This window comes from Sinocyclocheilus rhinocerous, unplaced genomic scaffold (assembly GCF_001515625.1).
Source record: "Sinocyclocheilus rhinocerous isolate Xijiao unplaced genomic scaffold, SAMN03320098_v1.1 scaffold1168, whole genome shotgun sequence".
NCBI classification, from domain to species: domain Eukaryota; kingdom Metazoa; phylum Chordata; class Actinopteri; order Cypriniformes; family Cyprinidae; genus Sinocyclocheilus; species Sinocyclocheilus rhinocerous.
This window is the reverse complement of record NW_015650373.1, coordinates 443326-466502: the sequence shown is the minus strand read 5'-3', so window position 1 is coordinate 466502 and position 23177 is coordinate 443326. Positions and strand designations below refer to the sequence as shown.

Below are 23177 nucleotides of genomic sequence, written 5' to 3'. Positions count from 1 at the left end.
ATTGTCTTTGACAGGAGACATTTTAAAAGCACGTTTGTTAGTGTTACTTCTGTTACATCGACCCACAAGAAAAAGTGGGAATACTTTTGAAAATACTTTGAATTTTTACGATGGAAAAATGAGAAGAGTAAACAGGCTTTACCATTTTCAATGCATTTTTTCAGGGTGGTCCATTTTCTCTATACAGCAGTAGCCTATTTTCATTCACACAATTACCAACACTAATAAGAAATCCACCTGCACACAAAGTGGAGTAGAGTTCAGACAGCTCGGATCCTGTACGAAAAGTGCAGTCGGAGCAGCGATACCGATCTTACCTAAGATACTGAAAATGAGTCGTTAACGGCTCCGATTCTCTTTCTACTGTTTTGTCTCACAGCTGCTATTATTCAGCCGAGGTCTGAGATTACATTACCAACTCCGCCACACCAGAGAACTGTATACAAGCACACATCCCTCAGGACCCACACCGATACATTTCTGCACAGGAAAAAATAAATGGCCTTACACTGTGAATGCTGCGTGTGCAAAACTCAAGAGGAGTATAAATTTCACCTTAAATGTACCTAATTAAAGTGCACTATACAAAAACTGCCATCTGCTGTGACTAAACAACAACGCTAGAACAGATTTACACCTTCGCTGAAACACAAAAACTGCAGTGAACCAGCATCTTTGAATCGCATGTTTGACCGCAGCATCACAATGAACGACAGCAGCCAGCAGGTGGTGGTGTTTCCTCCCATTTGTTTCAATGTTTACCCCTGAAATTGGCTCTCTAGAGAGCCAAAACTGTCACGATGTTTAAGATCTGCTAAATCTTCTTTTTGCAGACTCGAGAGTCGTGTTGTTTTCCACGTGCTCGGCGAATCTACAAAGCAGAAGGAATAGGATGGCTTGGGAAACTTCAAGAATATTCCTTCACCTATTTGAGTTTGTAAAAAGAATAAGCACCTTCGTTTTACAAATAAACGCGAGTGCAGCTTAACACTAGCAGAACTTGAAATGAAGTCTTCTTTATCTCTAGCCAACACAAATTCAGTACCGTTTGTTGCTGGCTCAGTTTGAAATGAAGCACTCTACTCTCCCCTTAGTATGACAGAAAAGAGCAAATTAATAGCAGACTATCAAATTAAAATCACTACACATCCTCCTGACATTGCAAAAAGCTCTTTAAAAAAAGGGGTCAGGAGTTGTATTGTTACACGTATGGCTGTTAAATACAAATACCTGTATGTAGATCGAAAGACACCTAATAAGGCACAGGATCAGTTGGCAACCATAATTAAAACATTTTAGTCTACACATTGAAAAACAACGTGGTCAAAAAGCCAAGTGAACACACAATTTTAAAAGTATCCCCTATTTGAATGTAGTTTACCATAGTGAAATCATCATCTTCACTAAATGCCACATGAAACAGAGAAGCTGAAGCACATCTCTGGCAGAATTTTCATGTGAAGTGTCTCGGATGAAAACAAGACCTTTGCAATATTGTGTCTGCTGCAGCTCCTAAAAATGGTAACCACAGAAATCTTCATGGTAACAGTACAGTGAGTAGAGAGTTTGATAACCAATGTGAGATCATGACATCACCAGAGCAGGAAGCAGCCGGTCAAAAAATACATTAAACAGCACTTGAATTAAACAAACGTGAATTCTTCTGCCATGCAAAGGCAAAACACAGTTATTACACATTTTGCCCTATTTCATGAGTGAATTCAAGTTTATGATCTGTCCCGTGACAGACCGGATTTCCTAAACTATGTTCAGAGAACAAAAGTTGATATCAAATCAATCCAAAAACTTAATCAGTCTTGACATAATTTCTGTGTTTTGCCTTTATATGGCAGTCTAGCAAAGCCTGGCACTATTTTCTACCAGCCAATCACAACAGGGAAGACTACATACATATCCTAAAACAAAAAACTTCACACTCCACTTAAAAAAAAGAAAACAAAAATGTGTATCCTACATATAATAATGACCTTTAGTCCAAAAACACTGTATTTCTAAGATGGAAGACGGACAGAAGAGTCAAAGATCTCTCTTTCTTCTATGTCTTGAACTGACAAATTCTGTGTGCATGTTTCCTGAAATGTCACCCATCATAATACTCTAAAAGTTTTGAAATGTGCATTTTGTGGCTTCATTTAACGGTGTAGAACCTCTGTTATTCTGGAGTCAAAAACTAGGAATGCTCTCGTAATGGTTATAATATATACCACAAAAAGGTGAATTGTGAAATTAGGTAGAGACACTCTCATATGAATGTTGGGAGAGTGACTAACATCTGAGGTGTGTGTGGGATTACATAAAAGAGAATTTCTTGGCATCATAGTCCTTTGTGCTGTTTTAAACACTGGCTGAATCGTTAAGTGATGCATTAGAGGGGAAATGATTTGTGATTATCATTTTGGACGGTCAAAACCCGAAGACATGGATTGTTGGTAATAATATTGTGTCCTTCTTCATTTGGCAACATCAGCTCACGCATCCAATGCGTCTCCATCCGCCTCCCTTGCCTTCTCGTTCAGGGCATTGTCTATGTTCGTCTCTTCATCCTTCTCTTCCTGTCTGGCTCTTCTCTTCTCCTCCCTCTTCTCTTTGTCCACTAGCCGGTAGTTGATTCCCATTCCCACGAACAAGAATATGCTGGCAATCACCAGGATGACTCCACAACCCTGATATGTGTATTTATAATCACCGTAATCATCATTGAGCTTTCCTGCAGAAATGGAAGAAAAGGACAAACGGGTTTGTCAGTCTCTTTTACACACTAACTGGGACAGGATTATACTATGACATTCAGTGATTAATGTAATTAAAGCAGAAAAGTCCAGCCCCAATCTCACGCCATTGGTTGAGCCAATGTTGCCATGACAAACTGGTTGAGATGCTCAAACAAACAGCAACGTTTAGATGGTGTCACAGAGCCAGAAGACCACAGACTTCTCTCAAATGGCTCAGTGCTTTTTTTTCTTCTTTTTTTTATTTATTTTTTTAAACATTTGACTTTAGATAAAAAATCTTTAAAATTTAGTCCATTTTAGTTTCAATTTAATCATTTTATTAAGTCATACTCATTTTAGTAACAGTAATAATAACATTAATTAATATTAAAATTACTTTGAATATTTTTATATTTATTATACAATTTGATATAATTTTTAATATAAAACGTTATTTATATTTTTGATAAAAGTATTCTTTACATTTAGTCAATATTTAGTCATATTTATTCGTTTTTGTATTCAAGCATTTTACACCAAATATTTAAGCATTTTACATATTTAATTGTAATAATCATCACTTTAAAATATTTATTATTTTTCATTTTAATATGTATTTGTATATATTAATATCTTTGTTAAAAATATTCTTTGTCAATACTGTCATGTCATATTCATTAATTTTAGTAATAACTTTTTAGTTGATGAGAATGTAAAATTAGACTAAATATTCAAGCTTTTTATATTAATATTAAAATCATTAATATTAATATAGCAGTATTTAGTGTTATATAACTATGTTTGACAAAAATACCCTTTAAATTCAGAAAAAATTAAAGCCAAATATTCAAGCATTTTACACATTATTACTATAAAATCGTTAAAATTACTTATACATTATAAAATTATTATTTCATTTTATATATGAATATTTTTGATAATATCAAATGTACCCCTAAAATGTTGATGTTCAACTAAAATGACACTCCTAAAATTAATACATTTATTAATAATAAATAATTAAATTAAACTGAATATTCAAGCACTTTATATATTCATTTAAATGTGCATCAACATTTAACAAAAATAAATGTTAAAGGGAAAATTTTGTCATCATTTACCCTAATGTCCAAACCTGAATGACTTACTTTTTTCTGTGGAACATAAAATGGTCAATGGTAACCAAAACTGTTTGGTTACCAGCATATTTTTTCGTATCGTGGAAGAAAAGTCATACTGGTTTGGAATGACATGAGGGTAAGTCAATTGCCATTTTTGTGTGGACCTTTAAGTGAAAAGGATTTACACTCAGCCTTACCCAGTAACGGAGGACCCAGCAGCACAGGCCCACACTCCACAATGGTGACCAACCCGACAGCACTGGAGAACCTCTGAGCGCCCACCAGGTCCATGAGAGTCTCAAACAGCACGGAACTCAGCCAGCCGAAAGCCACACCGAAAAACACAGCATAAATGGCAAAACCCACGTAATCGGTGGAGAGTGGTGCCAACAAGTGGCAGACGCCATTAAACAGCACAGATGCGGCGAAGAAGTACTGGATGCGTGGACGGACCCAGCGCATGTTGGCCACCAGGCCCATGGACGGCCGAGCGATCATGTCAGTGAAGGCCAGGATGGACAACAAGAACGCAGCCTTATCCTTGGAAATCTCTTTACTCTTCGCATAGTTACTGAGGAACACAAGGGGTGTAAAGAGGCCGAAGAACATGATGACATTTCCGAGCAGGTACAGCAAGAAGCCTCGGTGAGTGAACAGGGTCAGATCCAGGAAGCTGTTGATGGTCTGAATGCATGTTTTTTTCTCTTGAGGTTTGGGCTCGCCATCCTCTTTTGGACTGGCAGGTTGTGGTTTTGGTCCAATGGGCCGCATTAGCGACCCCGCAACGCAGCAGTTCAGCAAAGCTCCACCCAGAATGAGGAAACTGCCCCTCCACCCAAACTGATCGAACAGCCAGCTGTTCAACGGGGCAAGGGTGGACAAGAACACTGGGCTGCCCGCCATCGCAATGCCATTAGCTATTGGCCGGCGCTTGTAGAAGTATTTGCCAATCATGGTCAATGCTGGATTCAGATTAAATGCCAAACCCAGTCCTAGAAACAGGAGAAAACCGATTCAGAAACTTTCATTATTTAATTGTACTCACTCAGTCTTCAGGTCTCTGAATAGTTATGATCCGTGTCATTCGGTGTACTTACCGCCTATAACTCCCACACAGAAGTACAGACCCTCCACTGTGTTACAGTAGGATGCGGCGACTAATCCTGTGCTAGACAGACAGCCCCCAACAATCATGATTGGCCGACTACCAAACTTATTCACCAGAATACTGCTGAGCGGTCCTGTTGAGAGAATACAGGTTGGTTAAAAAAATTATATATAATAAATACAAATGTATCTTATTTATAGCTAAAATAAATAAAATGTTAAAAAAATAAAACCTAAAATAATAAAAATAAAACACACCAGAATGGGTAATAATTTTATAATTGTTGTTTTATATTCTATTCTTTTGTTATGATGTTTGCAAAGCTTGAAAACCTAAGAGAAAACAGGTGGGTTTAAAAAAGCAAAAACAAACTAAAACCTAAATTTGCAACCCTGTTACCCACTGTGACTTTTTTTTTTATCAACAGCAAATTTAAGTCGTTTATCAAATTTTTAGAAAGCAGCAAAATAAATGTTTTAAACGGTTCGTTAATTTTTTTAGGTAAGTCAAATTAAATAAAGTATAAAATAACAAAAAAGAAATCACCAGAATGGGTAACAATTGTGTAATGGTTTTATATTCTATTCATTTGATGACGTTTTACAAAAATGGTCAACTTTAGAGAAAACAGGTGGATTAAAAACCGACAAACAAACAAAAATCTAAACAGATTAAAAAAAATTATAAATTGTAAATTTAATAAAAATAAATAAGTCTTGAACTATTTATTTTTAGCTAAATAAAAAAAAAAAAAAATGAAAAAAGTAAAACCACACAGACAGTAACACACACACACACCATACAGGGTGCACAATTTGTAAACCTCTTATCAAATAAATAGAATACAAAACAGCTCACATAATATTTACTTTGTCCTCCCGAGGCTGACAACAAACATTTTACCAACCATTTGTTGAAAAAGAAAAATCTCTTTGTTAGTTTCAGGTAGGCCTGTCACGATAACAACTTTTTGTTGTGCGATATATGGCCCCAGAAATAATTGCGATAAACAATATTACTGTAATTTTAAGGCCATTTTATGCCACTGAATATATAACCATAATATAAAAGCATAATAATGCAAGAAGGCCAACACACCTTCAAATGACAACAAACTTTTAATTCTTACGAAGATTTAAATCATGGAAATTAAGTATCAAAATATTAGATACCTTAAAAAACTTGAATAAATAGTAAATAAACATTTTCTAACAAAGTGCAAAGTAACAAGTAGAAAAAAGAAAAAATTCACAAATAACTTGTATGGAGATTTTTCCCGGACCTTCTTTTCTCTGTAAATGAAGGGTGCACACTATTGCTGAAAAACACAATACCTACTTGACAGTCAGATGTCCGTATGCACAAAGGCACAGATCCCTAAACAAGGCCATATCTGCAGATGAAACTTTGTTTGTAGAAGCATTTTTTAAATTTGAACTAGCACCAACTACACCACGTTATGTACGAGAAGCTGCAAAAGACACAGGCGCAAGTGGAATGCAAAAAAACATTGTGACATTCATTTTTATGTAAATATAATGGGCAATATATTGCGTCACCAAAAATGATTGAGGTCATGTACATATATTGTGCGATAAGTGGATATATTGATTATTGCGACAGGCCTAGTTTCAGGCCTTTTAATGTTGCAATCACATAGCTCCACCACATGATGGCAGTCACTCACACCACCAGGACTGCAGGAGGACACAGCAGACGATTCAGAGGAAGGAAACTGTGATACCATATGCACACACTTCACTAAATGACATGTGATCAACTGAGGTGGTGTGGAGGAGAAAAACGTAATCAGCAGAATGAGACTGGCCTCCAGCAAGCAGAACAGGAACTTGCTATTTCTGTGCGTGGCAGACCAGTGTTCATTTCAGTTAACTTACCTCCAACATTATGTAAATTAAACACAACCAGCGGCCTTATATGACCTTTCTTTACTCGACGGAATTACTGGAAGTTCCCTCACAAATACAATTGCAAGCTATATTAATATACTAATTAACTACTTAAATATAGTATTTTTTTTTTACATTCCTGAGCTGTACTGTGGCAGTAATAAATGTGGGTGTATTCAAAAAGAGGCAGGTTTTCTTGGTGAATAAATAAACTGCTTGGTGGTCAGTGCTCTGCTTTTCTTGTGAAAGGCTCCATTTAGAGCAGCATCACCCTTAAACCGATGAGAGTTGAATAACATCACGTACAAGGCAAAACTCCACAGCCTTTTAAAAGAGGTTGTTTGGTCAACATGGTTATTAAGACTTTTAAATGATAAACACAGAAAAGACACAGTGATGTTTGGCATGGTTCCACTAATAACCCAACCTATATTAGACAAATCCATCACAGTGTTATTGAGAGAATCTGAAACGGTGCAGAAGAATCTTGTGCAAACTCCATAAAAACGTCATAGCAAATAGTACTATGTACATACAACCCAAGCGAATGCTAACATGTCAAGTAGCTTTAAAAAAAAGACTTCATAAATAAAGTTTATTTTAGCGTACAGAAATGTATAGACAAAAAGCACTAAAATTGTCATAAATTCTTACTAAAAATTAAATATCTGTAAACTTTACATGTGCCAGTTTACCATAAAAGCTAATCTATCATCAGGAGGAGGAACTTTCCTTTTGGTTTCACGCAGCCAATCAGAGTTCAAAGCAATTTGTCCGTCCCCCAGTCACATTCCTCAAATTAATTTATTCTGACAGGCTTTGTGTAGCACCAAACGGGCCATCTTTTCCAGCCCAAAAAAAGAAACAAAGGCAGCAGTGATCCAAATACACACATACACGATTATATAAACTGGTTCAGACAGAGAGACGTGAGAGTCAGCAGAGGATACGGTTTAGATATTCAGTCTGAGAGCTACTTGTGCTTTTACGGCGAGAATTTCAAATGTACAACTTACAGGAGCAGCAGTGTGACTCCTACTAAAAATCAAACGCTTTACAAGGCTGAAAACAGCCAGTGATGTGGCCACAGATGACAAAGAGATATTATATGGCATAACGTCAAATCAGTGCCGAGTCTGACATGAGCCAAGGGAAACAGGTGAGGACACACACACGTCTGCGGGAAATGTCCAGACACATCTCGCTCAGAATGATTCTGGATCTTGAATAAAAGTACATGACTAAAAGGCCACAACACTAGATTTTGTGTTCAAACCACTTTCTTTCATTCATTCCCAAATTGGAGTTTATGAGGGAAGGGCAGAGGGTTTGTGAGTTTACGAAAAGTGAATAATTAAATCGTGAAAGTGTATAATTAAATTAAATACTTTATTAAAATATGTATTAAAAATAACAAAACATGCTAGACATGTATTGTTAAATTTTTGAAATATGAACTTAAAAGGGGTACTGAAGTAAATATTTCAGATCAAAAGGGTTCAGCAGACAACAAAGTTTGGGAATCCCTGGTATTGACTTCTCATTTTGCTGCATACTAAAAGCCTGCAAAATACAGCAACAAGGTGTTTGACCAATAGAGGGTCTAAAAGTCACAGATTGACCTCTTGGTCAAATGAAAGATGTAATAAACTCTCATTGACAGTTTTACATTACTACAAGTTTACAAGGAGAAGCTGCATGGTTTGCAGTTTCAAGGCAGTATATTTGGAATGTTTTATTAATATTTAAATGTGTAATAAAGACAAATAAAGTACACTACCATTCAAAAGTTTGAGGTCGGAAGTCTTTTATGCTCACCAAGGCTGCATATATTTGATCAAAAATACAGTGCAAACAACACAGTGCTTTAAAAAAATTTAATTTATTCCTATCCTGGCAAAGCTGGATTTTCAGCAGCCATTATTTCAGTCTTCAGTGTCACATAATCCATCAGAAATCATTCTAATATGTTGATTTGCTGCTCAAGAAACATTCCATATTATCAACGTTCAAAATAACAGAATTTATTTAAAATATAAATCTTTAAAAACATTATAAATGAAAAAAATTATATTTATTCCTATCCTGGCAAAGCTGGATTTTCAGCAGCCATTATTTCAGTCTTCAGTGTCACATAATCCATCAGAAATCATTCTAATATGCTGATTTGCTGCTCAAGAAACATTCCATATTATCAACGTTCAAAAGAACAGAATTTATTTAAAATATAAATCTTTAAAAACATTATAAATTTATTTTCTGCTGCCTTTGATCAATTTAATGCATCCTTGCCGAATAAAAACCGAACCTAAACTTTTGAAAAGTAGTGTATTGAAGTAAAATCACATCCTGTTACTCATATTTGTCAGCAGAGTTTGAAATAATTTTGCATATTTAATTTAGTGCCTCTTATGACAGAAAGAAGAAAAAAAAGAGGACAGAAAGAGAAAAAGATTAATTCATTAGGTTACAGCACACACTCACATTTATTAACCTATACTTGTCCTTTCAAAGACACGCACACTTACACCAACTGATTTAAGAGAAGAAAACAAGAGCATCTCTCTCTCTCTCCATCACTCTCACTTTCTCAGGTTATATGTGACTGGAAGAGCCTCTTCGTTTAGTTCAGGCTACGTGCACAGCCACATGAACAATGAAGTCAGTGTATGCAAACCACCGACACGTTCCACTCCAGGAAGTGACATCATCAGTCTACACTGTCCTCACCCAAATTCTCTATTATATGGTAGCTGACTGAAAATATTAGTCTTACTAGAAGTTCATGTTCGGATCCTCCCTAGTATGGCGTGAAGTGACTCGGCAACACTTCAAACCCTAAACAAAAAATTCTTCAAACCTGGCTAGGCATCTCATCAATTGCCTTTTCAGTTAAAAAAATTAACTGAAAATTAATTACACAGAAGTAAAGAAGTGTAGTTTAATGGTCTGATCAGCAAAGCATTCTGGGTGATTGCCTGCAAGAACAACCAGTTTAAACATGCCTCTACCTAACCAGCTTAATTAAAGGAAAACTTGTAAAAATGTAAGCTAACTAGAAATTCATGTTCGGATCCTCCCTAGTATGGCGTGAAGTGACTCGGCAACACTTCAAACCCTAAACAAAAAATTCTTCAAACCTGGCTAGGTATCTCATCAATTGCCTTTTCAGTTAAAAAAAATTAACTGAAAATTAATTACACAGAAGTAAAGAAGTGTAGTTTAATGGTCTGATCAGCAAAGCATTCTGGGTGATTGCCTGCAAGAACATCAGGTTAGAAAACCAGTTTAAACATGCCTCTACCTAATCAGCTTAATTAAAGGAAAACTTGTAAAAATGTAAGCTAACAAACAGATGCGCAGCCCTGCAGTGCACATCAGTAGCAAAAAGCATGTCAGGGTTTAAACACACAGCTGTGTTTCAGTTCTGACCTTATTTTACTCTACCAGAACACAACCCCAACAGAAATGAAACCTCTATAGAGAGAGCGGTACCCAAAATACAGAATTTAACAATTGACAGTTTTCACAATTATCCATCTGCTTCAAGCCATGAATTAGATCACCTCTCAAAAGAAGTATATGTGAACAAACTGCAAGTTCTGGGCAAGTTAACATGAAACATGTTTAATGTGGCATAATGTACTAAAACAGTGGCATTAAAAGATCACACTCAGCATACACTTTACTGATGATGCATACTCTATACAGTACAGGCGAGCAGATGACCTCAGAATATGAATGTGATGCACTAAATTGTAATTAAATCTTTATTATGGTTTTCGACTGGAAAATTCTTAACATCAAATGTTAAGCATTGCATTCATATTCTGGATTTTTCTGCATGCCTGTATATAGTATGTTTTTTTTTAATAAGGTCTATACTGTATTTGGTTTTAGCAACTTGAATTGGCCACATCGACAGGATGGTATTCAATTATGACAGGAAGATAAATTTACTAAAACAAATTACACAAAAAAAAACAAAAAAAACCCTGTTTGTTTGAAATTCAATGACTTTTATAAACTAAAAATAATCTTACCAACCCCAAACTTTTAAACTTATTTTTTCCTCTTTCTCCAAACACTGATTATCAATGTAATAAAATATCCCATACGGGTGAATGATAACATGTTTAGGGGTAATTTGGATAAATTAAAAAAAAATAAAAATACATTTTCAATTCAATTCTCACAGAGAGATAAATAAGTAGAGTAAGTACCAGGATGGACAGAAGTGACAGCAGTAAACGGAACTGACCTCCTGCATACATGACAGCCAGCATGATTGATGAGATCCATGACACTTGGCTGCTGGTGGCATTGAAGATCACCTCGATCTCTTTGAAGAACACTGTGATGGACTTGGGGAAGGCATAGGAGAAGCCAATGCTGATAAAGGCCCCTACCACCACTGCCCAGCCCCAGCCTCCCTCGGGAGGAGTGTAGCCCACCGGCCCTCCTGTCGCTGGCGGCATCTTTACACGCACGCGCTGACCACGACGATGAGGAAGAGGAGAATGATCAGCTGAGCTTTAAGCGCACTGGATCAGTCTGTGAGGAGAAAAAGAGAAGGATTTACAGCAGAGCGCACACAAGCACAGACTGAAAAAGAGATGATTCACACAGTAGTTCTCAACCCTGTGAACTGTGTCAGATTCTAGACCACACTGGCTGAGATCCAATTCAGGCAAAGTTATCCATGCGGACGGAGCAAGAGCACAGCATGTGAATGAACAAAGCGTGAACACAAACACTGTGTAAACAGCTTGTAGTTTGAGCGTAACTGCCCTTAGTCAGTTACTCTTTAACTGAGCTGATGTCAAAATACACAAACATACAAGACCTGGACACATCCAATGACCTTTCCCCCAGAAGTAATACAGAGAATAGGCTTAGATGCCTTCACACACAGTCTTTAACTCCAGTGAACAGAGTCCCTCAGGCTTCAGAGCACAGAAAACATTCATTTGAGCGCAAAAGTCATGTTCTCAGGCTGGTATGTGTGCTTGGGGAGGAAGGCTAAATCACTCCAATTGCCTCAGAGAGGAGGAAGGGCAATATATCAGAGAGGATAAAACATGGGGTAATGGCTCTAATTTTAATTAAGTCCTCTCACTGCTGCTTCAGGCAGAATTGATCTGAGCACTCAAAAAGCTGCTATGATGCAAATACTGTGAGGTTAAGTGTGGGGCGATGTGTATTGCAGAGTCTACTTGGAACTATTAGGATTTTGAAATTGTTCACTCGCTGAGATGAGGAAACACCTCCCCACTTATAACGTGCATTTGAAAAAGCAACACACGCCAAACTTCTTCCCTTGTAATGACTGTTGTCCAACAAAAATATTATAACATGTTTTTACTCCACAAAATGTCAAATGTTTTGAAATAACTTCCTTTTGTGATCTGATGTGGCTTCATATCACAGAATGAGGTAGAAAATATATTCTATACCATAAAAAAAGGCTATGTCGATTAGCAATAGATTATAAATATATTTTAATATGAAAATACCCGAGATGGCTTGAAGAACACAATCTATATATTATTACAGCTGAGTGTTTATTGTCTTTATATTTCATCATTCAAAACATTTCTATCTTATTTTTATTCAGTTACAGTGATAGATGGATGCCTTTGTCCATATTAGGGATTTCCTGGAGCGTCATCAGTTCCATTACCTCTGTGATGCATATGTGGAGTCCCTCCGGCTTTCAGTATGAATGAAACATTACATGTGTTTATAGCACTCAATAATGGCCAATCCATTTTATTTTGGGTAAAAATAACAATAAATTTGAAGTAGACAAATGATAATCCATGTTTTTCTCCAGTGTAAAGAAGTGTATTTATTGTTGTTGTTAATTTGTTTTGAAAATCACATTTGAAAATCACAAAAAAAAAACTCTGATGTGCCAAGTCATCAGAACCGAACGCAGCTTCCACTGACACCCAGGATAAAGTCCTTACTGTCTCTCACAAATATTTACACAACTATACTATCTTCTGCCTTGCCAAATCTTAAATTATAGTCCAAAAAAGAACAAGTAGGAAAAAAAAAAATCTTAAACTCAATGTGAATTGCTTCTGCAAACCTCTTGTTTCTGGGTGAAATGAAAAAGACGGGACTTGACTATCTATTTCTATTTTTTAATGTCATTTTACATCACTGCCAACACTGAAATCCTGAACACTCATGTTCTGAGAAAGAAACTCCCACTGAAGTCAACAATTTCAAAAAGCAGCTTCCACTGGCGCCAAGGATAAAGTCCTTACTGGCTCTCACAAATATTTACACAACTATACTATCTTCTGCCTTGCCATATGTGAGAGAGGCGTTTCCTGCACCGCCACTCTGTGGGGTTTCTCCAAGATGCCCGTGTAAGTTTGTATTGTCTGTTTCTCCAAAGTATTTGAGTTTCTTTTATCCTTACATCCTTTTCAGTTCAAATCTATTTTTTCTTATCTGGGGAAGTTTTAAGTATTCTAATTATTACTATTCAGTATACACAACAGATATCACTTGACATTCGCCTTGATCTATGGTGGGTACTTGGGAAGATCAATGGCAGTAGAGGAATAAAAATAATTTTGCAAGTACAAAGCTGTCTGTCATCATCGACTGTTCTGAGACCTGCATGTGACTGAACACATGTCCCATATTGCAGAGAGCCACATATCCTCCTTCAACACTTCTGCTGTGTCCTCAATTCAGCACATCGGAGGACAAAATCACTCTGCATCATGCCGACACCTACATCACCACTATATGACAAAACATGAATCCAAAGATCTGATGCGAAAGGCAAGTTTAGAGCAGTGCTATTTTAATTTAATTTTTTTATATTATAGTATTTATTAATATTTTAAATAAGCTTAATTTGCTTTCCTTTTAATTTTAGTTTGAGTAATCGTCATGTGCTTTTGTCCTTTTTATTAGTTTATTTTTTATTTCTATTTAGCATTAAATTTACTTTTATTTCAGTTTTAGTCGGCTACTTCAACTTAAAGTTACTGTATTTCCTGTATTGCCAAGGCAACATTTCTCATTTTCATTAAAGTTTAAGCATTTCATCTAGCATTTATATTTTATTTCGTTCAGTTTTGTTTTTAATTAAGAAAAGCGATCAAAGGATTTTTAATAGTTTTAGTAAACAATAACAACATTGGTCTACAGATCCAAGATTTCTTTAAAACTTTTAACAACTTGACAGGTAATTTTAAAAACAAATAATCAGATTTTCTGTCAATTTATCTGTCTAGTACTCGAGTACACAAAATGGCCCGAATACACTAGTTCTTCATGGCATTTGATGTTTTACGTTAGTACTGTATATCCCCAGGACCTTTAAGTTAGCATCCATCTACCAAGGTTCATCTATTTGTATATGTATATGATGTTAAATCAGACTGAAAGAAATTACATTTCAAACACTGTGTGTTCAATCTATAACCTCCATCTGTTACACAGGTGACATTTAGTCTACCTTCCAAACTCCAAATGGTTCACATAAGTTGGTAGAAGTGGATTTCCCAGTCCTCTCTGACACTGACCATAACAGATCACAGAGAATAAACCTATCATCAAAATATGCTGGGCATGAGTACACATTTCTGAGATGCTTGAAAGAATAACAAAACCCCAAGAATTTAAAATAAATTGCTGTAGTGTATATAAATAAACTTTCAATTCAACCTCCATCAAATCATATGTAAACACCAAATGCATCTTCCTAGAATGTTTAAATGGCAGCGCAGAAAGGCCAGTGACACTGTACAATTTGAAATGCCTAGGAAGATTAAATAAGAGAAATAATGGATGACGCAATCACTCACTTAGAGACTATAAGGGTTTAAATATGGCCAATTAGAGCGGTCTAGAGCTCTGAATGCTATAGACATCTGCTAACTGTTCAACCAGTTCACAGCTGTCGTTATAATGAGAGCCCTCAGCTATGTTCAGACTACCACACTACTCTATTGCTGAATTTCATAGTAAGTATACATATTGTGCTTACTATGCTAATTTTCTTTATGGACAGAATACCAAGATAACCTATGACATCTGCAGAAATGTGGGGGGATACTGTATCCCACGATACAAAATGCACTATTTTACCTTTTATATCCAGTGTGATGGAGCAATGTCTTTTTGACTCATATGACTCAAGATTGGACTGCACAAAGTTAAGACAATGTGAAATAACCATTTTAATTTTTTTAGATGTTAACTGGACACCACTTGCTAAATTATACATGCACTATTTAAAAACAAAGTACACAATGCAGTATTCAGTAAGTCAGAAGCTCCTATGGCCCATGTCAATTCATAAGTGGTGTAAACCCTGAGTTTAATGATCTTATCTAACCAATGACAATAGATGCATGACAGCTGGCTGCATCTCAAAAGAAGGAAGTGATTGTTTCCAAACTTTCCACACACGTCTTGATCTGGGAATTAACAAGTTAATGTTTTTCTGGGAATTTACAAGCCCGATACCAGTATCGGTGCATCCCTAGTTAAAAGGTCAGGGTAAAGTGTGATAACATTCGTACACAGGCCTTCAAGTGCAATCCTTTAGGTTAAAGACACTATGCCAAAATTTCTTTGACAGTAGATAAGGTCAACTTTTCAATCGTATTGACCATTTAAAGAGTGCGACTAAACTACTCTCATCCTCATGTCATTCCAAACCTTTATGACTGACTTGCACTCACGCAAAAAAAGGAGTATCGAAAGCAAAACCAATATTAAAGTAACACACCAAGATTTCTGAATACTACAATTTCATGTTGAACAGATTGAAATTTATGTCTTTATTTACTGAAAATATTCTCTCTTAAGTGGGTTAATGAGAGAACTGATTCATGAACGAATCATTTATTGTATGGCTTCAGAAGACTTAGAAAATAACTAATAGCTTATATAATTATATAGAAAAGAACGAATAGGGCATTATTTAAATTTCTCCTTTGGTGCTCCACAGTAGAAAGGAAAGCATAAGGAATAATATGCAATGACAACACATGAGAAAAAATTACTCTTGACATATTTTTTCATTTCATTTCTGGGATATTTTTGCAACACCCCTGAAGAAATCTTCACACCATTTCCTCTTCTTAAGAAATCCGACAGGCCAACATCTATGTGACATAAGTGAATCACGCATGAAATCAATTAATTGCTACATAACGTGTGGCCTTTGATCAGAAACCAGACTTACACTTTTGCTGACATTTATTTTGAATAGTGTGAACTACAGGTAATACAGTTAACTGAAGCCAAAGGCCTTGTAAAGTCTATCAGATTGATGGCATTTTTCACAGTCCCTCTTCTCTCACTCTCAGCAAAGCAGCAAGAATGGTACTGAATGACATACTTTATTCAAGAGCTTTATTGTCATATGTACTACTAGTACAATAAAATTCTTACTTTGTTTACTTCATTCATTCATACACGCAACCAGAGTACACACATTCAAACCAGATTATTTGCTCCTAAAAACAGTTGACTGCTCTGTATAACACCTGATGGAAATCTAAAAGTGGGCCCACAATCACTCAATTCATAGAGAACCGTTCTTGTGACCCAAATCAATTATTAACAGTGAAACAAGTAGCACACACAGTAACAAATAAGGAATAACCACCAAAATCAATTTAACAGGCACTTACACATACAAAGACATTAACATCGCTTGCCCTCTCAAAGTCTTGAGGCCTGAGAGGTCGGTTTAAACACTCCCCCATCATTCATTGGTTTCTGACTACACAGCATCTGTCTCTCCTCAGGGCTCCGATACTTTGTTTACTTCATTCATTCATACACGCAACCAGAGTACACACATTCAAACCAGATTATTTGCTCCTAAAAACAGTTGACTGCTCTGTATAACACCTGATGGAAATCTAAAAGTGGGCCCACAATCACTCAATTCATAGAGAACCGTTCTTGTGACCCAAATCAATTATTAACAGTGAAACAAGTAGCACACACACAGTAACAAATAAGGAATAACCACCAAAATCAATTTAACAGGCACTTACACATACAAAGACATTGACATCGCTTGCCCTCTCAAAGTCTTGAGGCCTGAGAGGTGGGTTTAAACACTCCCCCATCATTCATTGGTTTCTGACTACACAGCATCTGTCTCTCCTCAGGGCTCTGACGAGGAAACATTTGCCTAATGCATAATAAACGCTTACATGTGAGGAGCGGCTGCAAGTTAAAGCAATATTTCAACCCAAATATGAAAATGACTTTGACAAAGACAATAAATGGGGACTGAAGCTTTCAAACTTCAAGTATAAAAAAGCTACAAAAACTTTCATAAAAGTACTCCATATAAACCTGATTTATTTCGAGTTTTCTTGAGCCATACAATAGCTTTGTGTGAGGAACAGAATGAAATTAAGTACACTGATAAAAGCTGTTAACACTTCCTTTTTAAAGTTCCTCTTCATTGTAATTACAAAAAAGAGCACTGAACAAAAGTCTTAATTTTCTTCTTTCTGCTGGCGGAAGAAAGCATGTATTAGCGACGTTTGTAACAACATTAGGGTGAGTAAATTTCATTTTTGTGTGAACTATACCTTTAAGATGGCTTATAATGATTTATAATAAGACAGAATAGACTTTACAATAAGCCACATTTTAAAATCAAGATATTTCTTTTTATTCACTTAATGAGTGTTTTTGTGCTTTGCAAAAACAGGATTCCCATGTTCTTGGGAAATCAGGATATATTGATTAAGTGTGATTTTTAGACCTGGAAAAATCATGTAAATAAAAAATAAAAAGTCTTAAAACTCTGTGGGAATTTATATAAATTATACATTTTACTAGATATGACAAGCGCTAAAATATTTTATCATGTAGAAATTGTAAAAAAAAAAAAAAAAAAAGTAAAAACTTATCTAGTAAATTATGAACAACTTGAAAAGTCGTGGCTTACAAACATTGTCATGGACAATGGGGGGCTTTGGAGTCAAATAGGTTGAGAACCACTACATTAAGGATGTTGACAAATGTTTAAGAGTGTGCATCTCAAAATAAATAACATTTACCATCAAGAGAAGAGTGGAATAGCCAGACAGACCTGCCCCAAGCCATACACACCTTCCTTGTTCTGCATTCTTAATTAAATTTCTTTTCCACCCTTACGAAAATTAACCATGGTTTAAGTGTAGCAACCATGTTTTTTTTGGCTAATTGATTACATTGGTATAACCACAGTTTTACTACAAATACCATTCTTAAACTATGGTTAGTGTAGCAAAACTATGGTTAATTTGTGGTTACCATGGTTTAACTATAGTAACCATGGTTTTTTGGTGTTATTTGTACTAAAACCATGGTTAATTTCCGTAAGGGCATTCTCCAACTTGACTTCTCACCCTCAAACTAATGAGTAGAGTCATATCTTTAAGCTCATTATATATCCCTCGAGTATTTCACCTTTCATCAAACCGCAACCTTTAAGTTACCCAATTCAGTTACAAGACTCAATGTCACAACCATCGACTCTTAGAAAGTGAAAGTGATGAGTCATGTAGCCAAGGGCGTAGTTTTGGTTTGAACATTGGTTCCACTGTTTTAGTGGAGACCCGGGTCATGCTCCCTCATAAGGTTTATTTATTTGTTTGTTTGCTTGTATGTTTATTTTTGTAAAATGATCTTTTGTGCTATCATCATGCAAAGTTGGTTGATAACATAACTGCAATAAAGTAGCCAACAATAAGACAATAATAATAATAATGATAATAATAATTGCCCTACAACAGCTCTATTAATACATTTATTATAATATTCACACAGTGTTCAAATTGGGATCTGTAATATATTCTAATGTTTTCAAAGAATTATCTTCTGCTCAGCAAGGCTGCTATTATTTTGTACAGTAAAACCGTGTTTGTATTCGGCCTTCGGCCCAGTGTTTCATTTTATTCGGCTTCGGCCAAGAATTTTCATTTCGGTGCATCCCTAGTTCGTCTTTGTCCATAGCATTTTTAAGTGGCAATTTCACTTTCTACAATCCCTGCCGGTACCGAGACTCGAACCAGCGACCTTTGGGTTACTCTAACCATTAGGTCATGACTACCCCCTAAGTGTAGACAGTCAAAATCTCTGACATGCAACAGTGAGTCTGCAGCATCCAACAATAGAACGACCTTTTATAATTTTAATATTATAATTTTATTTAGTTTTAAATTTATTCCTCTCATATCATCACCCCTTAATTGCTCACGTGAGCGCGTCACGCGCGCGTAGCGATAGATTCAAAAGGCGAGAAAAGCGAACAACGTGATTAACAATGGAGACCAGCGACCTTTGGGTTACTCTAACCATTAGGTCATGACTACCCCCTAAGTGTAGACAGTCAAAATCTCTGACATGCAACAGTGAGTCTGCAGCATCCAACAATAGAACGACCTTTCTGTCATATTCAATTGCCAACTCATACAAGGACACACAATCACACGCACAAACAAATCACTACTGAACACCACCTGTGAGACGATATGCGTATATCTGCCAAACTATCACAGAATGACACTATAATTAGTTTGTGGTTGTCTTAACAACAAACATCACTAAACAATACCTGTAAAGAAATATAATAGCCATAACTGTGTGCTAGATGGAGGCCGTTTGGCAAATCAATTCAACTGTGTGCTCATTATCAGTCTTGTGACCGACCCCTTTGAATTGTTGAACCTGGCTGCTCTCCCTTCCACAACCTCAATTTTGTCCTTGTGATTTGTAATCGATCAAATTCCCACATGACCGCTGAACTTAACGTCAAATCACGCTGAATGTTACGTCAGTCAACTGGGTCTCAAACAACACAAGAACACCTGGACTTTTAGGCAAACATTACAGCAAAACATTACAGACCCAGTTTAATTGATGGGAGATTGTCACACTCTCAATGGGGGCAAAAGTTGAACATGAAGTTGCATCAGAACACTAATACTGATAAGATGTAGAAGCTGCTCTTTTGTAAAGTAATGTTTTTAGATACCGTTTGGGTAACTGGTGTGCATCTCTTATACCTGAATTTACTTTCCATAGACTCAATAAATTCATATTATGGTTAATTCATATATATGGTTTCTGGCATGCAAATACCTGTATTGTGCCACACAGAGTCTTGAGTGGCACCAATTGTGCCCTTATAATACAGTCTGACCTCTCTGATATCTCTCTACCAGCCATTGTTCTTCTCCATGCTAGTCCTACATTGAGTAGGGATCTATTTGATTCAATCTGAGGTTACCTACATTTCACCTTATGAAATTTGCTTGATGATACCAATAAGCTCATGATGCAACATCAGATGTTGAAACTTTCACCTGCAATAAATAGCTGTTAAACTAAATCAGATTATCTTTAATAAGAATACATTGTCTATATAAAAATGAATTTATGTAGTTAGTTAGTATTTTACTAGTGGAGCGGAATGGAGTTTGCTTAGAACTTTTTATTTGTTTATTCAAAGTTTTGGTTTCCAGTGGAAGTGGAAGCTGAGCTATAATTTAGCTTAATGCAAGTAGAGGGATTCTGAAGTCAGACCATCAGTGTTTTCCCTTGCTCACTTTACATCTACGAGTTGCTTGGTGACATTGGTTGAGAAGAAATAGGACTGTAGAAATTTTGTCCGAAAAGCAAGCAACTCAATGTTTCAAAAAACGATGAGATGCTTGCCTAGATGGAAATTTAGGGCATCATATACCCTAAAACACTGCACATGGCTACATGTAGGCATCTCATCAGCTTTTGATTTAGACATAATAAATTCCTCATACCTAAAAAAAAAATATATATATATATAAAAATGACTCAAAATGCTAAAACAAGGCATGTGAACAGATGCTGCTTTTAATAACTATTATAATTTTATTTAGTTTTAAATTTATTCCTCTCATATCATCACCCCTTAATTGCTCACGTGAGCGCGTCACGCGCGCGTAGCTATAGATTCAAAAGGCGAGAAAAGCGAACAACTTGATGAACAATGGAGATCAGCTTCTTGGTCTTAAGAGAAGTGTCTTTTTTGATGACGGTGGGTCACAAAACCCCTATTCTCCCACCAGTCTGTCTCAAATCGGCACAATGTCTCGATCTGCCAGTCTGCGCGTACTACGACATTGCGAATGACGTAACTGACCCGAAACATTGCATTGAGAGGCGAACACAAAGAGAGTGTTGCTAGCACCCTCCAGAGTTCAGGTTAATTAATTGTGTTCTTCTAAAGCTCAAGACGCGCAGTTAAACGGACCCCTCTCTCTCCAGTAGAACCATGTTGTCCACACAATACGCTTGTAAAAGCGCCCATGAAACACATACCTGCTCTTTTCATTCACCAACTCCGGTTGCAAGTTCACTCTATTCGTCTGCAATGTGCGGCGGCCCCGGGTCACTGAGCAGCATGGAGAGCTCCGAATGGCTCCGTGGATATGTGGTGTGTGAGTTTCCCATCCGCTCGACTCTTCATAGAAACCCTGCTGCACATGCGCACAACTGCTGTTCGGCCCCACGAGCGTATGTGGTGCAATAGTCTCCAGTTACAAGGACACGAGGAGTTATTACTTTGACCGTAATCCCCTTGTCCAAATACCCACACTTGCGGTCTTGGCCACTTGAGAGCGCATGCGCGCGATAGGAAGTAAGCGCGCAAGACTGTCTTCCTTAGTGCTGTTCCAAGTATATTTTCCAAAGTGAATTTAAGTTGATATTTTTCAAATACTTCTTTTAATATTATTCTCGTATTTTCATATGCATGACATTCTATTATTATATGTTTTACTGATTCAGGTTGGTTACAATGTGTACATAGACCATTTGTATGTTTACCTATTAAATGCAGAGTCTTATTGAGCCCTGTATGTCCTATTCTGAGACGAGTAATGACTGTTTCCTCCCTCCGATTTTTATCCATTTCTCTTCCTACACCAACTTTGCTTTGAATATTATAAAAATGTCTTCTCACCGGGACCTTTTGAAGCTTAACCTCTATATTATTTGCAACTGTATTGTAATTTAAATGATAAAAAAATAAAATCAAAACAGTAAGTAGAAGTTGAACTTTTAAAGCAGTGTTCAACACTGAAAGGTGATGAAAAGTATTTTATCTTGTTTTCAAGTAAACATATCTAAACATTCTTAAAAGAAAATATATTGAATTGAGAAGGAAAAAATAATAAGATATTTAAGTACTAAGTAAACATTTAAGTTGAATGTGGATACTTTTGACTTCAGCTAAATAATTATGTATGTATTGGGCTAGGTACTTAGACTTTTATTTGAGTAACATTTTGACCTGTACTTTAACTTAAGTACAGTTTCTTAGTACTTTTTACATCCTTCATATTAACACTTTTTAATTTTGTTATGTAAGTTTGCTGCTTAAGTAAATTGAAAAGATGTTTAGATGTAATGTGTGTAGCTTCCTTGTATTCCCCAATATTCTGCTGTCTCCCTTTCTTTCATTTCCAGCTGACAGCATGCGAAATTGCTGTGCTGCACCAGCAGAGATTAATTAGTCTTTTGTTAATAAGCATGGGCTCCAGTCACAGCAGCAAAGAGAACAAATTCCTTCATACTGAATCAGAGATTGACATAAGAGCGAACACTGAAATTAAAGAAGAATATGGAAATAAGTCTTGGTAAACCACTTGTTCTGTTTATATGAATATTTTTGGTGTGCACAAGCATGCAAACACAGACAGTGGCCACAAATCCTTAACCAATGAAGCTCTTTGCAGGATGTATAAACAGAAAAGCACATTAATCACTTGAGGATCTCAGATTAATTAAAAGTTCAATTTGTATGAACATTCAACAGACCTGCAGTTCACAAAGGTTCACCTTTACATAGTGGGCATGTCTTTAGTTTATATATGCTAGACAGCAAGGATTAGGATTTGTTACAGGATCTGATATTTCCCATAGAAGTCCCCTGGTGTGTTCCTGTATGTCACATATTGAGATCGGTTTTGATGAAACATTCTTAAAGCGAGCATTTGACCTACCAAACATCTGTGATTGTTTATTATACATTCCATAATTTTTATTACATTTTGAGTGTCCAACAGGATTGATGGAAAAAGTTGAAATCCCAGGAAACTCCCCACTGAAGCATTCCAACTTTAAACAGGAGTGGAAATCAATAAATACAAGTGGAATCTCTCAGATAGTCATGCACTGCACATATGTATGAAAACATTAGTGATAACATGATCCATGTGCAAAATCAATTCAATTCAAAGGTGAAATTATTATCTTTTAAACACTACTC

At 36.2% G+C, this 23177-nt stretch overlaps 1 protein-coding gene across 1 annotated transcript; it reads right to left on the bottom strand.

The window, feature by feature from the left end:
- Positions 1 to 274: 274 nt before the first annotated feature.
- LOC107711946 (monocarboxylate transporter 1-like) lies at positions 275 to 21394 on the bottom strand. The gene is made up of 5 exons (XM_016517042.1): positions 21227 to 21394; positions 11133 to 11425; positions 4951 to 5094; positions 4051 to 4845; positions 275 to 2728 (listed from the first exon to the last, which is right to left on the bottom strand). The coding sequence occupies exons 2-5, from the start codon at positions 11347 to 11349 to the stop codon at positions 2490 to 2492; spliced, it is 1395 nt and encodes a 464-aa protein (XP_016372528.1). The 5' UTR covers positions 11350 to 11425; positions 21227 to 21394; the 3' UTR covers positions 275 to 2489.
- Positions 21395 to 23177: the final 1783 nt, after the last annotated feature.